Source organism: Choloepus didactylus, chromosome 4 (genome assembly GCF_015220235.1).
Source record: "Choloepus didactylus isolate mChoDid1 chromosome 4, mChoDid1.pri, whole genome shotgun sequence".
Taxonomy (NCBI): Eukaryota; Metazoa; Chordata; class Mammalia; order Pilosa; family Megalonychidae; genus Choloepus; species Choloepus didactylus.
Window position 1 is genome coordinate 121101881 of NC_051310.1, and position 19545 is coordinate 121121425.

The following is a 19545-nucleotide window of genomic DNA, read 5'->3' on the forward strand; positions in this document are numbered from 1 at the left end:
CTCTTTGCCTAGATTGCTCCTTCCCTCTTCTTTCTTCTACAAGACTGCACTTTTTAATCGCCACTTCCTTAAGCTTGGCTCATACTAGGTGTTCAGTAAACATTTGAGTTTTAATAAAGGGTGTATGTTTTGTAAACGGTCAATGAAACTATTTTCACAAGACAGGCTCAAAAGTTAGTCTCATTACAGCATGTTACTGATAGCTAGAGTTCTGTTTTTTAAAAACATCTCTGATTCTAAATCCCCTGGCAGCACAACCTCTTCTCACCCCCTGAGAGAATTTGTCTTTCAAAATCTAATTAATATGTGCATGTATTTATAGAATATAAAATATGCCTACCATGTTTTACACAAATGGAAAAAGTACAGGTTAGCTTTGGGGCATGTAAGTAACAAATTATAATTCCTAGCAGAAGAAATGGATTCAGAAATCTCAAATTAGAAATTAAACAGGGAGGCCCTAACCTTGTCATGTTTGTGGAAGAGCATTTTCTTTACCTAAATCCTCATCTGTGGTATTTTTTTATTTGCCCATTTCATAATGAAAGGTGGAAGTTAAACATTTTGAAGCTGGTGTTTTTTCAGCAGCAAACCTCCAAGTCAACATTTCTCAAAGTTTTTTTCAATAGAATTCTAATTTCCCAGGTTTTTAACAAATATTTAGAAAAAAGTAATTGAGGGCATGTAGATTCCAGGGTCAAATAAATCTGAAAATGCTGAGTTAAGTCAAACAGGTTATTATTTATTTTGTTTGTATTTTATTTTTATTGATTGATTTTTAAAAATGAGGTACTCCTTGAAGCCTCGAATATACCCACACTTACTGTGATCTCTGTAAGGGTCTTATAGTTTGTAGCGTTCCCAAACTCAGTTAACTCTTCAGCGGTTTTTCTCCCTGAAGATTATGGGTCTCTGCAGAACACATTGGGTAATACTACTTAGATAGCTAGTACTTTTGTAGGGTCATAGGCTGGGAATTGTCCTCGGTAGTTCTCCTTACCTAAGGAGTGCTCACTGGACAGAGGATGAGTTGCAGAAATTTCTGAGGACAGGCCTGTAGCCTACTCCTTCATTCTTTCTAGTAGCTTTGTTTCCCGTCATGATCATTACAATAGCTTCTTAGGACAGTGGTTTCCAAATTTTTGGTCTTGTAGCTTACACTTAAAAATTTTGAATATGCACTCCTAATATGGGGATATTTATTAATTATATTTTTGTATTATTGCACTATGATATGCATATTTAAAAATATGTGAAAATGTTAAAAGATGAGGTAAAAGTTAATAGAAGTTTATAATATTCCTTCCCACATTCTAGTGGACCCTTTTGCACACACCCTAGTATGTATACAACCCACTTTGTAAACCCCTGGCTTAAGAGACAGAATCTACTTATCGTCCAAACCAATAACTATCACCCTTCTCCCAAGCCTGGGTTCAGTATGCTTTTCGCTGGAACATTCTGCAACTGTTATAGAATGCAGGCTATCTCTAAATATTGACTGCTAAAGAAGTCCAAGATTTAGTAATTGGAAAAGGCAAGTAGTAACAGAGATGTATAATTTGACTTCTAGTGTAATTTTTTTTTTGCTTGAAAAACCATATAATTTATTCTTAGAAAGTGTTCTTAGATTGATATATTAAAACAACTAAGTTATTTCTGAACGCTGTGATTAAGGGACTTGGGAAAGGAAGGATTTTTATTTTTTACTTCATAGCCTTCCATACCGCTTGAGTTTTTTTATGAACATAGATTCTTTATATAATGAATAGTTCTTTAAATCACTAAATATGCTGTGATGTCAACTACGTTAATATTCATTGCAAATGTTAGCTGTTGAAGCTGGGTGATGCGCATATTGGGTTTCATTATACTATTCTCTACTTATATATATATATACCTCTGAATATTTTCATGACAAAGAATTTAAAATATAAATGCATTATTAAACAGTTCCACAGAAACACACCACATAGTTAGCAGTAATTATCTTGGGGACAGGGGGAAAGAGATACAACTTCAGGTACTTTCTACTTTTCTTTTCTGTCGAATAGTCTATGAGCATATTTCTGATGGGAAAACAAATACACACACACATAGACACTGCAGAACCCCCACTGCAGGGAGTTTCATGTGTAGATGGGAATATAAAATCCTTGTTTGACTACTCAGATACTTGTTAGTTTCTAAGGGGATATATAAAATGAATGTGCAAGCCAAAAATGTGTAATGCGTAGAGCTCAGCTATTCCACATTAAAATATCGAGCATTGTTTTATAATATCAGAGGATTCTTGCACTTGTTATATAATAAAATGATGGTGAAACTGCTGCACAGTCCCAGGCCTTAGTCTTGGCACAGCTGGTGGTCTGCCATGAGTGGTTTGCACTGTTTGGTTTACTAGGCTCTATAACATGAAAAGACAGTGTTTGAAGTAGAGTACTTATGGCTCTCACACGGGTTCCAAGGGAATTAAAATGAAGAGGAGAGTTTCTGTTGCTTAGTGCAATGCTAGACTGCATTCATAGAGATATAGAATCTATAAAGAAGGAGATGATGGTTCATTAACTGTGTGACCTTGTAAAAGTTAATGAAGCTCTAGGTACCTCATCTTTGAAACAAGGATAATAATATTAGCCACTTCAGGGATTGTGATGAGGATTAAATGCAAATGTACGTAAGGCACCTTAAAAATGGTGAGCACTCAAATGTCAACTATTCTTGTTTTCATGTGAGGAACTGCTTATGAAACTGGGAACATTTAGCTTGTGAGCAGGCATTTCCTGGTTCTAAGTATCTTCTCCTTAAACAGTGTGTGGTTAGGGTCTATGAGCAATCTCATTGCCCCAGCCAAGTTTAGGAATGGGCATGTAACTCAGTCATGGGCAGTAAAATATGAGGGGATGTCATGTCGAAGGGTGTTACCTGGAATTGTAGAAGCCATCTTGCTATCAGCCTGAAGATGACACAAACACTGAAGTTGTCAGAGCAGAGAGAGGAGAAAAACCTACGTCTTTATGACAATTAATATTTGACTTGTTGAATGAACCATCCTGAAGCCCACCCTACCTTGGGACTTCCTTCTTTGTAAGACTTTTTTTTTAAGTCCTCATTTAAGCCAGTTTGAGTTAGCTTACAAAATCATCATAACTGAAAGAACCTGTACAAGAAAATATTTGATGTAGGGATAGTGTCATTTATTCATATCTATTTCAGTTATTTTTATTGAGCACTTTGGCATGCAAAAATCAACAAGTCAAGAAATTCTGAGACATGAGGAACAGAGGGTTCTGGAAAGATAGTGGCTTGAGCACATCCTTCCTCTTTTCTACTTGCAATTTAACCCATCTGCCTTTCTGGAGAAAAGCAGCAACTGGAGCCTCCAGGAGGTAGGCAAGGCCTGGGAGAATCCTCAGTGAGAAAGCTGGGGCAGGACTGTCTCCTGCCTGAGGACTGTGTAAGGGAGCCCTGAGGAGGGAACCAGAGGGGAAAGCCTTGTGAGTGTGCCTGGTCTACCTGGTCGCTGAAGAATTGAACAGGTTGGTTGAGTTGCCTCCACTACTGAATCTGTAAGAGGTGAGGAGACAAGGAGGGGAGCAGAGGGGCTTCCTCCTAGTGCCGCACCAGAGGACTAGCAGCCCATCTGCTGCTAAGCTTGGGTCTGGGGAGACTGAGACTACTGTTCCTTCCACAACTCACAACTTTGGGAATGCTGCCGCTTAAGGTATTCCAGTGCCTGGAACAGAGCCCCATTGAGAAAGAAAAAAAAAAAAAAAAGGAAAAGAAGATTCCTAATGTGGTTCAGCAGTCAGGGAGAATTACAAGTGGAACCCTCAGTTCAGAAATAGCTGCTGGGAACAAACAGAGCATTGGAACAAAAGGAGGAGGAGGAGGAGGAGGAGAAGAAAAGGAGATTTAAGTGCAGCACACAAAAAAGTGTTTTTCTGGGACTAAAAAAGATGATTTTCAACTAAAATTTCAAGAAGAATTAAGGAGAAAGTGGTCACTGTTGACGCCTTGAATTAATGTCTTGGAAGATAAGAGAAAGATACATCTCAAAGCACAGAGCAAAAATACAAAGTTATAGAAATCAGGAGATAGAAATTCAGAAGTAGGAATGAGGGATGCAACAGAAGAGGCAGCCAATGACACAAGAGAAGTTTCTGAACTAAAGAGAGATCTGTGTTACACAGAGTTCCAGGCAGGATTGATGATAAAAAGACATGCTCCTAGGCATATTATATTTCTGAACTACAAGAATAAAGAAAAATCTTACAGGTTTTCACACAGAAGAACAAGTTATTCTTCAACAAAAAATAATCATCCTGGCACTGGACTATTTTATCTACAACACTGGAAGCTACTGTATGGAAGACTGTGGACCTCTGAGAAAAAAGAGCTGTATGGAAATTGACCTCAGAAGATGTGTATCTTCAATTCATTCAGTCTTTCAGAATCATCCAAGGATACTCTGGATTGTTACCAGTTGCTTTTATTTGGTGAGCAAACAAACTCAAAACTAAAGGATATACACATAGAAGGATGGTAAAGGGGATCATCACCTGAATCAGGCTGTATTCACCAGTATTGCATATGCAAAGCCAGAGAGGTGCATCCCCCTGTGAGTGTTGCTGGCTCCTTTGTGTAATCTTTTGTGTTGAAAAAAATAGTCTATTCTTTTCCGGAGTTGACCACATCACCATCTACCTTGATAACTCTTCTAAAAGCAGTCTGGAACTAAAGGTAAGTGAATTTCAGCAAATCTGGGCATTGGGGGTGGGTGGCAAGAAGGGAGATAAGTGTTCCAAAGATCACATCTGGTGATGGGTCAGTGGAACTGAAAGGAGAAATGAGAATATTCTATAGTTTGGAATGAGGAGTGGAAACAGTGGAGGAATAGAGTATTTTGGTGGGAGAAATATTTGACTGTTTACATATAATGGCAAAGAAATATATATGTGATTAAGAGTGACAGGAAAGGGAAAGTGGCCAGAAATAGAATGGAAATTGACAAGAAAAGTATTATATTAATAAGATGGCAAGGGGGGATAATAGCAATCTGATCAAACTGTAAAAATTTAAAAAAAAAAAGTAAAAGGAAGAAACAAGTACAGAAAGGGAATAAATAAATAAGATAGTAGGAGTATTTCAGTCCTTATGCTAAGTGTGAATGGACTTGATTTTCTCACTAAAAATCAGAAACTCTCAGATTGCATTAAAAAATAACAGCTGTACTCTATCTGGAAGAAAAATGTTTAAAACAAATTCTAAAGAAACCTAAAGTATAAAGAAAAGTTGAAAATAAAAGTATGGACAAAGATACCAAGCAAATATAATTAAAAAAGGAATAATATAGCAAAATAAACTATCAGAAAAGGAGGTATTTAAGGTTAAAGTCACTATAAAAGGGATATTGTGTAATGATATAAGGCCCATTTTAAGAAGCAGAAGTAACATTAATAAACCTATGTGTACTACACTATAAATATAAAGAAAATGATAAAATGCAGTATAGCATTTTATCCTGCAATATAGCAAGATATTTTTCAGAATCAGATCCAATATACAAAACTAAGAATATAGAAAAAATGAATAATGCAATGAGCAAACTCAGTTTAATATATAGGTTGATAATCTTAAGTTTCTTGGGTAAAAAATATAAATTTAAAAATATATTCAATATTGCTGATGTTCTCACAAACATTGGGGACTGATGGCTTGATGTGCTGAGCCCTGTTTCTAGGGGCTGGCCCCTATGAAGCTGGTTGCTGCAAGGAGAGGCTAAACCTGCTTGTAATTGTGCCTAAGAGTCTCCCCTGAGTGCCTCTTTGTTGCTCAGGTGTGGTCCTCTCTCTAAGTCACCTTGGTGGGTGACCTCGCTGCCCTCCCCTCTATGTGGGACCCGACTCCCAGGGGTATAAATCTCCCTGGCAATGCAGGATATGACTCCCAGGGATGATTCTGGATGTGGCGTCATGGGATTGAGAACTTCTTTTTGACCAAAAGGGGGATGCGAAATGAAACGAAATAAAGCTTCAGTGGCTGAGAGATTTCAAGTGGAGTCGAGAGGTCACTCTGGTGGACATTCTTATGCACTATATAGATAGCACTTTTTAGATTTTAATGTATTGGAATAGTCAGAAGTAAATACTTGAAACTACCAAACTCCAACCCAGTAGCCTTGACTCTTGAAGACAATTGTAAAACAATGTAGCTTACAATGGGTGACAGTGTGATTGTGAAAACCTTGTGGATCACATTCCCTTTATCTAGTGTATGGATGGATGAGTAGGAAAATGGGGCCAAAACCTAAATGAAAAATAGGGTGGGATGGGGGTGTGTGTGATTTGGGTGTTCTTTTTTATTTTAATTTTTTATTCTTATTCTGATTCTTTCTGGTGTAAGGAAATGTTCAAAAATAGATTGGGGTGATGAATGCACAGCTATGTGGTGGTACTGTGAACAGTTGATTGTACACCATGGATGATTGTATGGTATGTGAATATATCTCAATAAAACTGAATTTAAAAAAAAGAAATTTAAAAAAAGTTAAAATATATCCAATAGAATATTATAAAATTGATTATGTGCTGGGTCACAAATGAAGCCTTAGCAAATTTTAAAAATGAGATATTTTTGTACCACATTTTCTGACCATAATGCAATAAAGTTAGAATAAATAATTCAAAATTACTAGAATAGTCTCTATATAAATTAAGGAATACTTCCTGGATAATCCGTGGAGCAAAGAGAAACATGGAGCTAAAACTGCAAACCAGTGAAAAGGGCAATCCTTCATATCAAGATCTGTACTGAGAGGAAAATTTATAGCTTTATATGCCATTATCATTAAAGAAGAATGACTAAAAATGAAGGTACCTGTTGCTTTCTATGGAATTACAGAAAGAACAAAATAAGATGAAAGAAAATATGAAGAAGAAATTACTATAAACAGAGCTGAGACTATGGAGAGGCAAGTGAGGTGTCTAGGGCAAAAAATTCAAGGAGATAAGGGTGTACAAGTGCTGATCATTCACTTGTAGTATCCTAAAGTGAGTGTCTCTTGAATGTCGTGCCCCCAGGCACCTCACTCTTAAGGAGGCACTCACTCTCAGGCTCACACAAATGAGAAGTTGGCATTTACATGACATTGCCTCCTTGAATTGTGGGACCTAGGTGCCTTGCTTGCCTCACCCTTGTACTGACCCTGAATGTAAAAGTAAAAGCTGATAGTGCAACCCTAAAGGGGTTGCACAAAGGAGTTCCTTTGTGGTAATGGAACAGTTCTATATCTTGATTATGGTTATACAAATCTATACAGTGATAAAACATCATAGAACGCCCCCTCATACACAAACAAGTGCATGGAAAAAACTGATGAAATTTGGGTGTGCCAGTGTCAATTTCCTGGTTTTGATTATGTACTACAACTATGTAAGCTGCTACCACTGGGGGAAGCTGGGTGAAGGGTATGGGGGACATTTCTGTACTATTTTTGCAGCTTCTTGCTGTGTATAATTATTATAAAATTAAAATTAAAAAAATATTATCTGAGGCAGGGGACTCATGATTTCTGTGAAAGGTGCCATTTTGATTCATCTAAATTACCAGTAAATGTCATGTGCACTTTAATATAATTATTGGTCACTACTTAGAAGGAAAATATTATATATTTTCTTGGCAATTTTTTTTGTTCTTAAGTGCAACATGAGACTGTTAGCTTTCTATGTGTAGTCTTTAAATTGGACAAAGTGGCTGAGTAGTTTGGTCAGTAAGTCTTGGAAAATAAGAACAACTTTATATGAAAAAAAAGCAATAAGGAAGCCCTTTGTGAATTGATGTGGAATCATCTAGAATATTATGAGTGAAAAAGCAAGGAACAGAAATGTCAATACCATTTGTATAAAAAGGTGGGAAGTGATATATAAACACATTTGCTTGCATATTTATAAAATATCTCCGGAAGAAAAGGATAAAATAGGTAGCTGGGACATGGTGGTGATATAGGGACATCTCTGTGGCCATTTGAACCTTTTACATTTTTTAACCACTTCTGTGCATTAACTATTTCTTTTAATTTTAATTAAAAAACTTAGAAACTATGTAGCAACATAAAATTATGTAAATTAAGTGAAAAGAGAATATTATATTGTAACATGCTCATTAGAATTCTAACTATAAAATCCTACAATAACATGGAAGGAAATAAGCAAAAAAATTGAGATGGGAATGTGGGCATTAGTTTTTCCCTGTCAATGGGGAAAATACTTTTTTTCAACAGAAAACTAAAAGGTTAGCAGAAAACAATGTTACTTTGATTTTCAAAAATATTAGTCTAATTATGATGTTTCTTAGGTTTTAAGGAAAACAAAATGAATTCATTTTTAAAGTGTTTCCCTCTTGGAGAGAAAAAAGCATGTCCTGTACTTTTAATTTTATTTTAACCAAACTCATAAAAATACATTAATTTTTTATAAGGTCTTAACAGAAAGAACATATCATAATCTATTAAATATTTGCTTTTAGAAACCCCTGGTCTTTTTTTTTTACTGCATTAGATTCCTTCCTAAATTAATGGGCCTGTTTTATCCAAAATGATATACATAGGTCATTGTTAAAAAAACAGAAACACCTGGCCCTGACAACGTGGGACGTGACTCTCAGGGGTGAGCCTGGCCCTGGCATCATGAAATTGGATGACCAAAAGGAGGAAAAGAAATAAATAGAATTTCAATGGCTATGAGATTTCAAATCAAGTCTAGAAGTCATCCTGGAGGTTACTGTTATGCAAATATCAGCCAGATATTACAAACTGCCACAATATGGCAAGCCCCAACCAACACTGTTCCTGAAAACCCTAAAGGATACCCTGGGTTCTATAAAAGTTCTACTTACTAAGTTTGTTTTCCAGAGACTTAAAGCCTCCAGATTGTTCCTGTGCCAGAAAAGCACTGAAATCCAGAAGTACTGGTCTCTCCCAGAACAGCAACCAGTTTCATCCCTCTGCCCCATAATATCAGTGCCTCTTTTTCAGCAGGTAGAAGAGTCGTCACTGAGCTATCCCTCAAGATTGAGGGAAAATTATCAAATGAGAGGGAGGAGTTGTAACTGAGAAGTTAGGATTCAAGGGATGATTATGATTACTGAATCATTATATAGATATTCCTTTTTACTTTCTGGTTTAATTGGAGTAGACAGAGGGAAACAACTGAAATCTCTGAACTGTAATTCAGCTGCCTTGTTCTCTGATAATGATTGTATAGCCTTTATCTCATGCCCTTGTGACTGTAAAAACCTTGTGACTAACCTTCACTTGTACCAATTTGTCCAGTTTTTTGACTTCAGAGTCTTAAGATCACTAAAGAGATCCCCTAATGTTTATTAATGAAGGGTCTTGGGTCAGCCCAGAACGAACCCACCCCAAGTCCCAAGTTATCTTAATAACTGAAGCTGGATCTAACCAAAATCGGCCCGCCTGACATGCACAGTAGCTTAGACTTTAACCTACAAGTCTCCTATACCTCAGTATAATACTAAAAATCACGCCCATCATCATATTAAGGCCTCCATTTTCTTACATACATTCTGTGACTAAGCATGTAATCCGTCTGCACATGCTCAATAATTAGATCACCTTTACATAATCTGGGGCCGTTGTGCTCATTATCCTAAAACCTACTCATCTTTTGATACAAACAAACAAACAAAAAACAAGTAGTAATTTGACCATTTGGACATCTTATTGCATTTAGAATTTCAATGTATAAAGGTAGAAAACAAACATCTGGGCCACCACTGAACCCACCTGCCCTGGAATTAGAAGAACTTAGAACAGCTCCAAACATGCTACCTAAAAGAGGGCAGTCAGACATACTGTTAAGAAGAGGATCTTTAAGAAATGGGAGGAATATTACCATCTATAACATAGTATCTCTGACAGTTAACTAACTTTACAGTCTGTTGGTTTTTCCTTTTGCGGATCACATCCAAATTCAAAGTTGGGGTGAGCAGTGCCCAGCATTCCTGGGTCTAATCTTATTTTCCATGGTAAATGTACATTTGCTTCAGTTACCTCAGAGATTATTAGAATTTCAGAGTTTGGTTTGGGATATTTCCTGTGCTTTAATGTTCTGCCTTCTTTTAGTCATTGTTGTGATCACATACAATTTTGTACCTCTCTTGCTTGAAGATATTTTACAAACATAATTTTAATAAATGTTAAATGCAATAAAATAAAAGTAAAAGCTGAAATCATAAGGATATTACATGAAAAGGCACAAGGGCCAAATGGCTTCATAGCTGAGATTTTTCCTAAAAAGAAAAGATGATTACAATACTATTTAAACCTTTCGAGGCCATAGATAAAAGCTGCAGAGCACTAAATCATGGTAATGATAGCACCAAAAAAGGTGTGGATCAATTTCACTTTTGAAAATAAACGCAAAATTCTACATAAAATTTAAGCAAGTAAATGCAGCAATGTGTGAAAAAAACATATCATAACCAAGGATGGTTCATTCCAGGAATGCCAGTGTGAATCAATATCAGAAAATCTATCAACATAATTTATTTTATGAACAAATTAAAGGAGAAAAACCATATATTACTAAGGCATTTCCTAAATTTTAACTGTCATTTTCAGTAAAAATACCAGGTAAAATAATAATAGAAGAAAAGTACTTAAACACAATGATGTTTACATGCTAAAACTAAAATAAAAGGTATTCTAAATGGGCATAACTCTAAAAGTTTTAATTAACCCCAGGAATGAGACAGTGGTGTCCACTATCAGCATTATTAATCAATGTTGTCTAGAAGTGTCTGGCAAACCCTTTAAGATGAAATAAATGAAATAATCAGTATATATTGTCTTTTTGGTGTTGAAATGATTGCACATCATAAGGTTCTAGTAAAAAAAATGGAATTAATGAGATAATTCAACAAAGTAGACAAATATAGAAAAATTCTAGTGTTACACTCCAAGTTGTTAGCATGGGTCAGGGTGGAGTCTGTGTCCAAGCGAAAGGAGTAGGGAAAAGACTGCACTAACCCCTCCAGAGGGAACAATGTAATTCTATTTATATAAAAATGTTATGTGCCTGAGGAAGTTAGAAAAAAGATCCATATCTCCTGGCTTGTATGGATACTCCTGATATATCATTAACTAAAAAAATTAAAAGCGAGTCACAAAATTATCTATATACTATGATTCTACTTTGGTGAAAACAAGCAAGCAAACAGAAACCCTGCAGGTGCGTAAATGCTTGTAGAGATTTGAAGGAATAAGGTTAGCCAAGCTGCTAATATTCTGTACCCCAGCTCTCTGGGGTAGGGTAGGAGGTAGATGCAGGGAGATTTCTCTTTAAACACCTTCATGTGTTGCTTTTATGCTTTTGTAAAATACATTTAAAATGAGAAAAAATTAAAAACCACACAAACTAAAACCTAAGACATTGCAGCCCCTGCCCTCAAAGAACTCACAGTCTCAAAAAGACTGTCTTCAGATATTTGTGGCATTTGATTTGGTCTCTAAGACCTTCTGGGAAGAAACCAAGGAGGCGAAGTTAGGGCAAGGCCGATTTCCTCCCTTCTCTGGAGATGCTCAGCCACAGATGTGAAGTTTGCTTGAGAGAAGGTGTTGGACTAGATGCTTGTTTCCCCAAATTTTCTGATGATAAGAATTACCCAGGGTCCTTATTAAAAACAAAAATCTCTGGAATCTGTGCTCAACCCACAGAATTAGAACCTCTGGGCATGGGGGGTAGAGGATGTGGGAAGCTGTATTTTCACTAGTACCCAAGTGATTCATATCATCGGAGAAGGTTGGTGTGCCGGTTTGAATGTATTGTGTCCCCCAAACGCCATTATCTTTGATGTAATCTTGTATGGGCAGACATTATCAGTTTTGATTAGATTTCTTTGAGTGTTTCTTTGGAGATGCGCCCCACCCAGCTGTGGGTGACAACTCTGATGAGATATTTCCATGGAGGCATGGCCCCACCCATTCAGGGTGCGCCTTGATCAGTGGAGCCATATAAATGAGCTGACGGGCAGAGGGAACTCAGTGCAGCTGTGAGTGATGTTTTGAAGAGGAGCTACAGCCAAGAGGGACACTTTGAAGAAAGCACAGGAGCTGCAGATGAGGGACAGTTTGAAGATGGCTGTTGAAAGCAGACTCTTGCTCTGGAGAAGCTGAGAGAGGACAAATATCCCAAGTGCAACAAAGAGTGACATTTTTGAGGAACTGCAGCCTAGAGAGGAACGTCCTGGGAGAAAGCCATTTTGAAACCAGAACTTTGGAGTAGACGCCAGCCACGTGCCTTCCCAGCTAACAGAGGTTTTCCAGACACCATTGGCCATCCTCCAGTGAAGGTACCCGATTACTGATGTGTTACCTTGGACACTTTATGGCCTTAAGACTAACTGTGTAACCAAATAAACCCCCTGTATAAAAGCCAGTCCATTTCTGGCATTTTGCATTCCTGCAGCATTAGCAAACTACAACAGTTGGGAAACACTGGTCTGTGTTCGTGATACTCACAGAGTGGTGGGGGAACCAGAAGCAATGGCATTACCTGGGAGCTTGTTAAAAATGCCCGATCTCAGGCCCCACCCTGACCTCCTGGGTCAGAAACTGCATCCAGCAAGCTCTGAGGTGAGTCCTGTGCACAACGCAGCTTGAGAAGCGCTGTTCCCCTCCACACCTGCAGTCACTCTCACCCCTGATGTTACTGTTATAATTCTTCCTTAATTAACATGAAGATAGTGCCGAGCCTCTAGAAAATCTTTTTGTGACAGACCTCTCTGAAAGGTAAAAATTTAGTCAAGGAGCACAAAGGGTTTTTGATGAATTCACCGAGGCAGACGCTGAGCCAGGACATGGGGAAGAGAAGACCATGTCCTTGATGTATGAAGAGAAGCCAACCCCAAGCCCAACCTGGCTTTGTTTTTGAACCAAATGAGGAAGCAGTGAACTCTATCTTGGATAGATACAATAGTTACAGCTTATGGTTTCATCGGAGAGACAAGATATACCTGTAAAAAGATAAGATGACCATCACTTCAGTTCTACAAGTATATGGGATGCCAACTCTGCCAGGCTGTGGGCTGGGCACCTAAGATAAAGCACTGAACAAATAGAGACACTCCCTGACTTAACGTCCAGCATGGGAGACAGACATTAAACAGTCCCACAACTCAGGGCTGGGACTAGGATGAGATGAGTGAAGGGCTCACTTTGGGTGCAAAATCTTAAAGGGGTTCCAAAAAATTCAGTGATCATGATAAGTAATATTTTAATGCAATAACTATTTTTTGTTTGCTGCTTTTTATTGGTCTAGACCAGTGCTGTCCAATAAAAATATAATGAGAATCACAAATATGAGCCACATGGGCTATTTAAAATTTTCTAGTATTAATGCAGTATTTTAAAAAGAATCAAAATTAATGCAAAAATCCATGATGAACAAAATATCAACACTTCATAGAAAGACAGAGTCAGTATTACTGATTTTTCCTTTTGCCCCAGGCTCCAATATGGCTCCACCTCATAGCCACCAACAAGAAGAATGAAAAGACATTAAGAGTGTGAATAGCAGGGGGAGCTGATTGAAACTTGGGTAGGGATGGGATAATCCTTGTTAAATTATCCCTGAAGCACTAACATTTAAATTGGGACCAGAAACATGTGAGGAAGTTAGGTGGGAGAGGAGGTGGGGCATAAGACACAGAAGGGGTGAAGGCCTAGAAGTGGGAGAAATTTGCACTTTGGGAGGAACTGAAGGGTGGCCAGTGTGTCTAGATCTATGATTCTCAAACTTAGCTGCATATGAAAGCCACCTGGAAAACCTTTAATAATCTCAATGCCCAGGCTCTGCCTCAGACCAAGTAAATAAAAGTCTCTAGGGATGGGATGGAGACATGGGTATTTTTTAAAGCCCCCAAGGCAGTTCTAATGTGAGGTCTGGGTTGAGACCCTGTGGACAATGACATAGCGACATATGACATGGGGGAGAGCACTGGGAGAGAAGACTGGAGAGAAAAGTGGGGCTTGATTGGGGGCCTTGAGAGTCAGGGTAATTGTTTTGGACTCTCCAAAGATCATTGGAGAGTCATTTAAATAGTCAGATGATATGATCTGATTTCTTTTTTTTAATCACTCTGGTTGCATGAGAATGGTTTGGAAGAGGAGAAAAGTGGATGCAGGGAGGTAAGTTGGAAATTTGATGCAAATATCCAAGTAAAAGATAATGGTGGCTTAGGCTAGGATGACAGCAGCAGTGGTGATGAGAAGTGGACACATTCAAGAAGTATGAGTAGAACTCAGAGAATTTGGCTATTGTTTGTGAGGGGTCAAAAGAGAGGAAGCATTAAGGATCACTAGGGATGACACCTTCTCTCCCCGCTAACCCCCAGTCTCTGCCATCAGCAACTGAGTGGATGGTGATGCCATTCACTGAGATGGAGAACAGGGAGCATGAGAAGGAGCAGGTTTCAGGGGATGGGTTGGTTGGGGTGTATTTTAGTTTGCTAAAGCTGCCAAAATGCAATATACCGGGAATGGGCTGGCTTTTACAATGGGGGTTTATTAACTTACAAGCTTACAGTTCTGAGGTTGTGAAAACGTCTAAATCAAGGCATCAGCAGGTGATGCTTTATCCCTGAAGACCGGCTACGGGTGATCCTCAGCTGCTCTATCAGATGGCAAGACACTTGGCAGGTCGGCTGCTCTCTGCCTTCTCTCCCATGTTTCATTGCTTCCAGCTTCGTGCTTTAGTGGCTTCCTCTCTGTTTCTGTGGTTTTCCTCTCTCAGCTTTTGAGTTTCTCTCTCTGTTTTTCATCTTCTGATAAATGACTCCAATAAGAGGATTAAAACTAACCTGGGGCACACCTCAACTGAAATAACCTAATCAAATGTCCTACCCACAATAGGTCTACACCCACAGGAATGGATTAGCTTTAAGAACATGATTTTCTGGGACACATACAGCTTCAAAACATCACAGGGTGGGTGAGAGGAATCATGGGTTTAGATTTGGTGAGCTTGCGAGACAGCCAAGGGGAACTGTTGACTGGGCAATTGGTGATGCGGGACTGCAGCTCGTGAGAGAGGTCCACCCTGGAGCTGTAGTGTGGGAACTGTTGGCCAGTCCAGGTAGGAGTGGGTGAGACTGCCTAAAGAGAGAGGCTAGAGTGAGCAGGGAAGGGGCCTGGACCCTGAGGGGCCAAACCTGAAAGGTTGAGTAGAGGGAAAGCAGCAGCCAGGAGACGGAAAGCTGGGAGGAAAGTCAGCAGGGCACTAATAACGAAGGGCTGAGGGAGTGGGAGAGATCATCATTTGTGTTACAGCTAGTTAGTCAGAGGAGAGAAAGATTCCCAGGGGCTGATCTGAGCTTGGAAGACTCCAGTAAAAATAACTGGACCTGGAGAGAATCACAGGATTCAGTTAGACAGGGAGGAGGGAATTTTGTAGGAGAGCAGAAGAGGGTGGAGGTATAAAAAAGGGCAGAGATGGGAAGGAATGAGGTGTACTGGGGGCCATTAATCATGTACAGATCATTGGGATTTGAGTAGAAGTGGGTAGTGTAAGATAAGGTTAGCAGGATAGATGGAGGCTTTGAGATGGTGACTTGATTTTCTTCATCTTTAGCCTTCTCCTTGCTTGTCTCTGTTTATTTCTCAGCCACCTGACTTTCCTCTAAGCCAGGCTCGGTGGGAGAGTAGGCACTGCACTGGGCAGCTTTGCTCCCTGCTTTGCCACCCCGACATTGTATAACTGCAATCAAAGTTTTTCCAATATTTGCAGCCAGCATTACTCAAGGTGAACATTGGGGACAGTCAGCTTTGCTATCTGGAGAGTGTGTTCATTTTTAATGTTGAATGGAGTGCTTGTTTCCTTCTCTCTGACTTCACTCACTTCACAGAGCCCAGCTGCAGTGTAATCGATGCTCCGTTTCTTTCCTCGTGCTCTCTTACAAGTACAAGTGCAGATAGGCTTTTGCCTAACAGGCAAGATGCCAGTGTTATCTTTCCTGAGTGGGCTCATAATGCAGATTCTTTGGAGAGAGGTGTGTATAATCAGTGTACGAGCCAGCATTTTGCATGTGCAATGAACAGATGTGGCTGCATTATTCAGTTTCCCTATTTGACTTCCCTACTAAAATACACTTCAGAAAATGTGATGTCGATGAACACATCTTCCCAAGTGAAAATAATCCACTGACAACAGAACTGGCAAGTAGATTTGGACCCATCAAGAGGAGTTGCAAATGTTCCAGTTAACCATTTGTCATGTTGATTGCTTACTGAATTATCTGCCCAAAATGTTATGATGTATTGTGTCACTTCAAGTTTTCTTACTAAGGATGAAGTAACCTCTAATTATATTTCCTGTGAATTTAAAAGAATATTGAAATGCTTTCACACTATATTAGAAAAATGTTGGTTTTAACTCTGCCTTTTATTTTCTTATTTTTTTTCATATTGTGAAATGTGACATTCATACCAGGAGTGCATACAATATTTATGCACAGTTTAAAGAATGGTTTTAAAGGTGAATGTTGTGCAGCCACCACCCAGAGCGAATTGAGCACTGCTGGCACCTGGTGTCTGGTGTGCCCTTCCTCCTTCCGGGAGTTAGCACAAGCCTCACTTTCATGCCAGTCGTCATTGCTTTTACTTATAGTTTTATCACCTACTTATTCATCCCTAATGATATCACTTAGTTTTGCTTGTGTCATACTATTTGTATTTTTTGTGTTTTTGTGCAAGTGCATGAACCTGTGAGTGAGTGCCTCCTTAAATTTTGTGCTCTAGGCACTTCCCTGCCCCACTCCAGGCCCAGCCCTGTTCTTGTGTGTGTAGCTTTGGTTCATCTTTTCCATTGCTCTGTAACAATCCATTAGTAAGAATATATCACAGTTGTATTATGCCGTCTATTGGTGGACATTTGGGTTGTTTCTGTGATGATTAGGTTCATGTGGCAACTTGGCCAGGTGATGGTGTCCAGGTGTCTGGTCAAGCAAGCACTGGCCTAACCGTTACTGCAAGGACATTTGTGGCTGGTTAATAAACCAGAAGGCTGGTTTATTAAATCATCAGTCAATTGGCTGCAGTTGTGCCTGATTACATCAATGAAGCATGTGTCTTCCACAATGAGAGAATGCAATCAGCTGGATTTAATCCAATTAGTTGAAGACTTTTAAGCGAGAAAGTTAGAGGACCTTCACTTCTCCTTTGGCTAACCAGCAAAGCATTTTCTGAGGAGTTCATTGAACACCTTCATTGGAATTGCCAGTTTGTTGCCTGCCCTATGGAATTTGGACTCATGCACAACCACAGTTGCACGAGATGCTTTTATAAAATCTTATATTTATAGATATCTCTTGTTGATTCTGTTTCCCTAGAGAACCCTAACTAATATAGTCTCTTGATTTTTACTATTTCAAGGCTGATATGAATATTCTTCTACATGTATCTTGATGTACATGGACATATACTCTCTAGGATATATAGCAAGGAGTGTTTTCATATTGTTTTTTTAAAGGTAATATTTTAAATTCTTTCTGGAGAGTTAAACTGGATAGTTGATGATAAAACATGGCAATCCAATGCAAACATGATTTTATTGTAAACCATAGTATTTTAGACATAACATGAAATATTGTTCATTTTAATATATATCAATTCTAGAAATGCAGGTGTGTGTGCACACACACAAACATGCACACACCACACACTTTACCTAAAAGTCGGGCCAAATACTTTTGCAGGCAAGATTAGCATTCAGGAAAGGATCTCCATTTCGAAACATTGATCCAACTGTCTTTCTTTCCACTGCTACCCTTTAGTTTCAGGTGTCTTTCAAGGGGAAATAAAAGTGAACCATGCAAGATAATCTTGAATTGACTTAGTGAGAGGCAAACATCTCTTCAGGAATTTTGGTTTCATGAACCCTGGTTTAATCTGCTCTGGTGAAGAGAATGTGAACTCTGAGTTAGTATCTAGTATCTGTTTCTATCATGTGCTTTGTTATGGAATTTGCTGGGCAAAATGCCATTATTTCATTTATTGGACAGTTTGAGACTTGACATCTAAAGCTCAGATATCCTAAGTTTTCCATTAGCTTTTGTTGCTAGTATTAGTAAAAGAGAAAAATTGTATTGTAATTTAAATATTAAAATGACTGACCGCCCAGCTTTCATCATATCATTAGTACCTTTGGCAGAATTCTAGTTTGTTTCAGCTACATAACTGTGTTATTTGCATGATGATACAGTTATTAGCTTAATGAGACATTTTCTTCTTTCAGTAACTTGTATTGTCTTAATGGGTGTGTATGTCGAGACACACAATTAGTGGTTAATTGTAATTTCATTTTATTGAAGTGCTAGTTATATAATAAAGAAGTATCTTGTCAGCATGGTTCAAAAAACTGTTCAGAATAAACGAGCAAGGAAATAGAGGAAATGTGACAATTCTAAAAGACATTTTTAATTAGAACAATGGATTTCAAATGGTGCTTGTGTTTGTACTGATTTGTATGTATTACCATTCAATCAAAGGTAACACTGGAAAATGTTTAGTTGCACTAACATCTAAAATAGTTGTAAAATATAGTTTTTTACAGCTCAGTTTAAAATAGTGAAATGCATTTCACTATTTAAATCTAAACTTTATGCAAGAATCTTTATATAACTCTGGTTTGGAGTTTGTTAGACTCCAGATAAGGAATTAAAACTCATTTATCCTTTATGCTGAGACTTCATTAAAGCTCATCTGACCTTTTGCTTCAATTTTTTAGACTTTGCTTCACACCGCACAAAGATTTTCTCCTGGGTTGGGTGAAGTTGTAGATCTTCCATATTTTCTGAGCAAAATATCATTCTGAGTAGAAAACACAATGCAAATGCAGCATTACATTTTAGATGAGGCTTGCTAAGTGTTTCATCCCTTGTCAAATACTTACTCAATTTATATAATGCATGCACTGTTGTTTTTTAAATTAGATTCTTATGTTTGCAAATACTTTCATGACTTCAGAGAAAGACAAAACCCATGTCAGTGAAATCAAACAGTCTAAGGCTTCCTGTCTGCACTGGGGTGATTGTGGTTCTCTAAGAACCGATGATGGTTGCTGGCATGGCCACAGACATGGGGGACTGGTGGTTTGATGGGTTGAGCCCTCTACCACAGGATTTACCCTTGGGAAGACTGTTGCTGCAAAGGAGAGGTTAGGCCTCCCTATAATTGTGCCTAAGAGCCTCCTCCCGAGTGCCTCTTTGTTGCTCAGATGTGGCCCTCTCTCTCTAGCTAAGCCAACTTGAAAGGTGAAATCACTGCCCTCCCTACTACGTGGGATCAGACACCCAGGGGAGGGAATCTCCCTGGCAACGTGGAATGTGACTCCCGGGGAGGAATGTAGACCTGGCATCGTGGGACGGAGAACATCTTCTTGACCAAAAGGGGGATGTGAAAGGAAATGAAATAAGCTTCAGTGGCAGAGAGATTCCAAAAGGAGCCGAGACGTCACTCTGGTGGGCACT

The 19545-nt window shown here is 38.6% G+C and overlaps 1 protein-coding gene across 7 annotated transcripts in view; it reads right to left on the reverse strand.

Moving 5' to 3' along the window:
• The window catches only part of LIPC (lipase C, hepatic type), a 211363-nt gene that overhangs the window by 35659 nt on the left and 156159 nt on the right, over window positions 1-19545 (reverse strand). For 5 of the 7 annotated variants that reach the window (XM_037833847.1, XM_037833848.1, XM_037833849.1 and 2 more), the window contains one exon: window positions 18784-18886. In XM_037833847.1, coding sequence (XP_037689775.1) covers window positions 18784-18886 — 103 coding nt within the window. Of the gene's footprint in view, window positions 1-17606; window positions 18887-19545 lie in introns of those variants that run through there. The other 2 variants (XM_037833852.1, XM_037833851.1) reach the window with 1 other exon arrangement.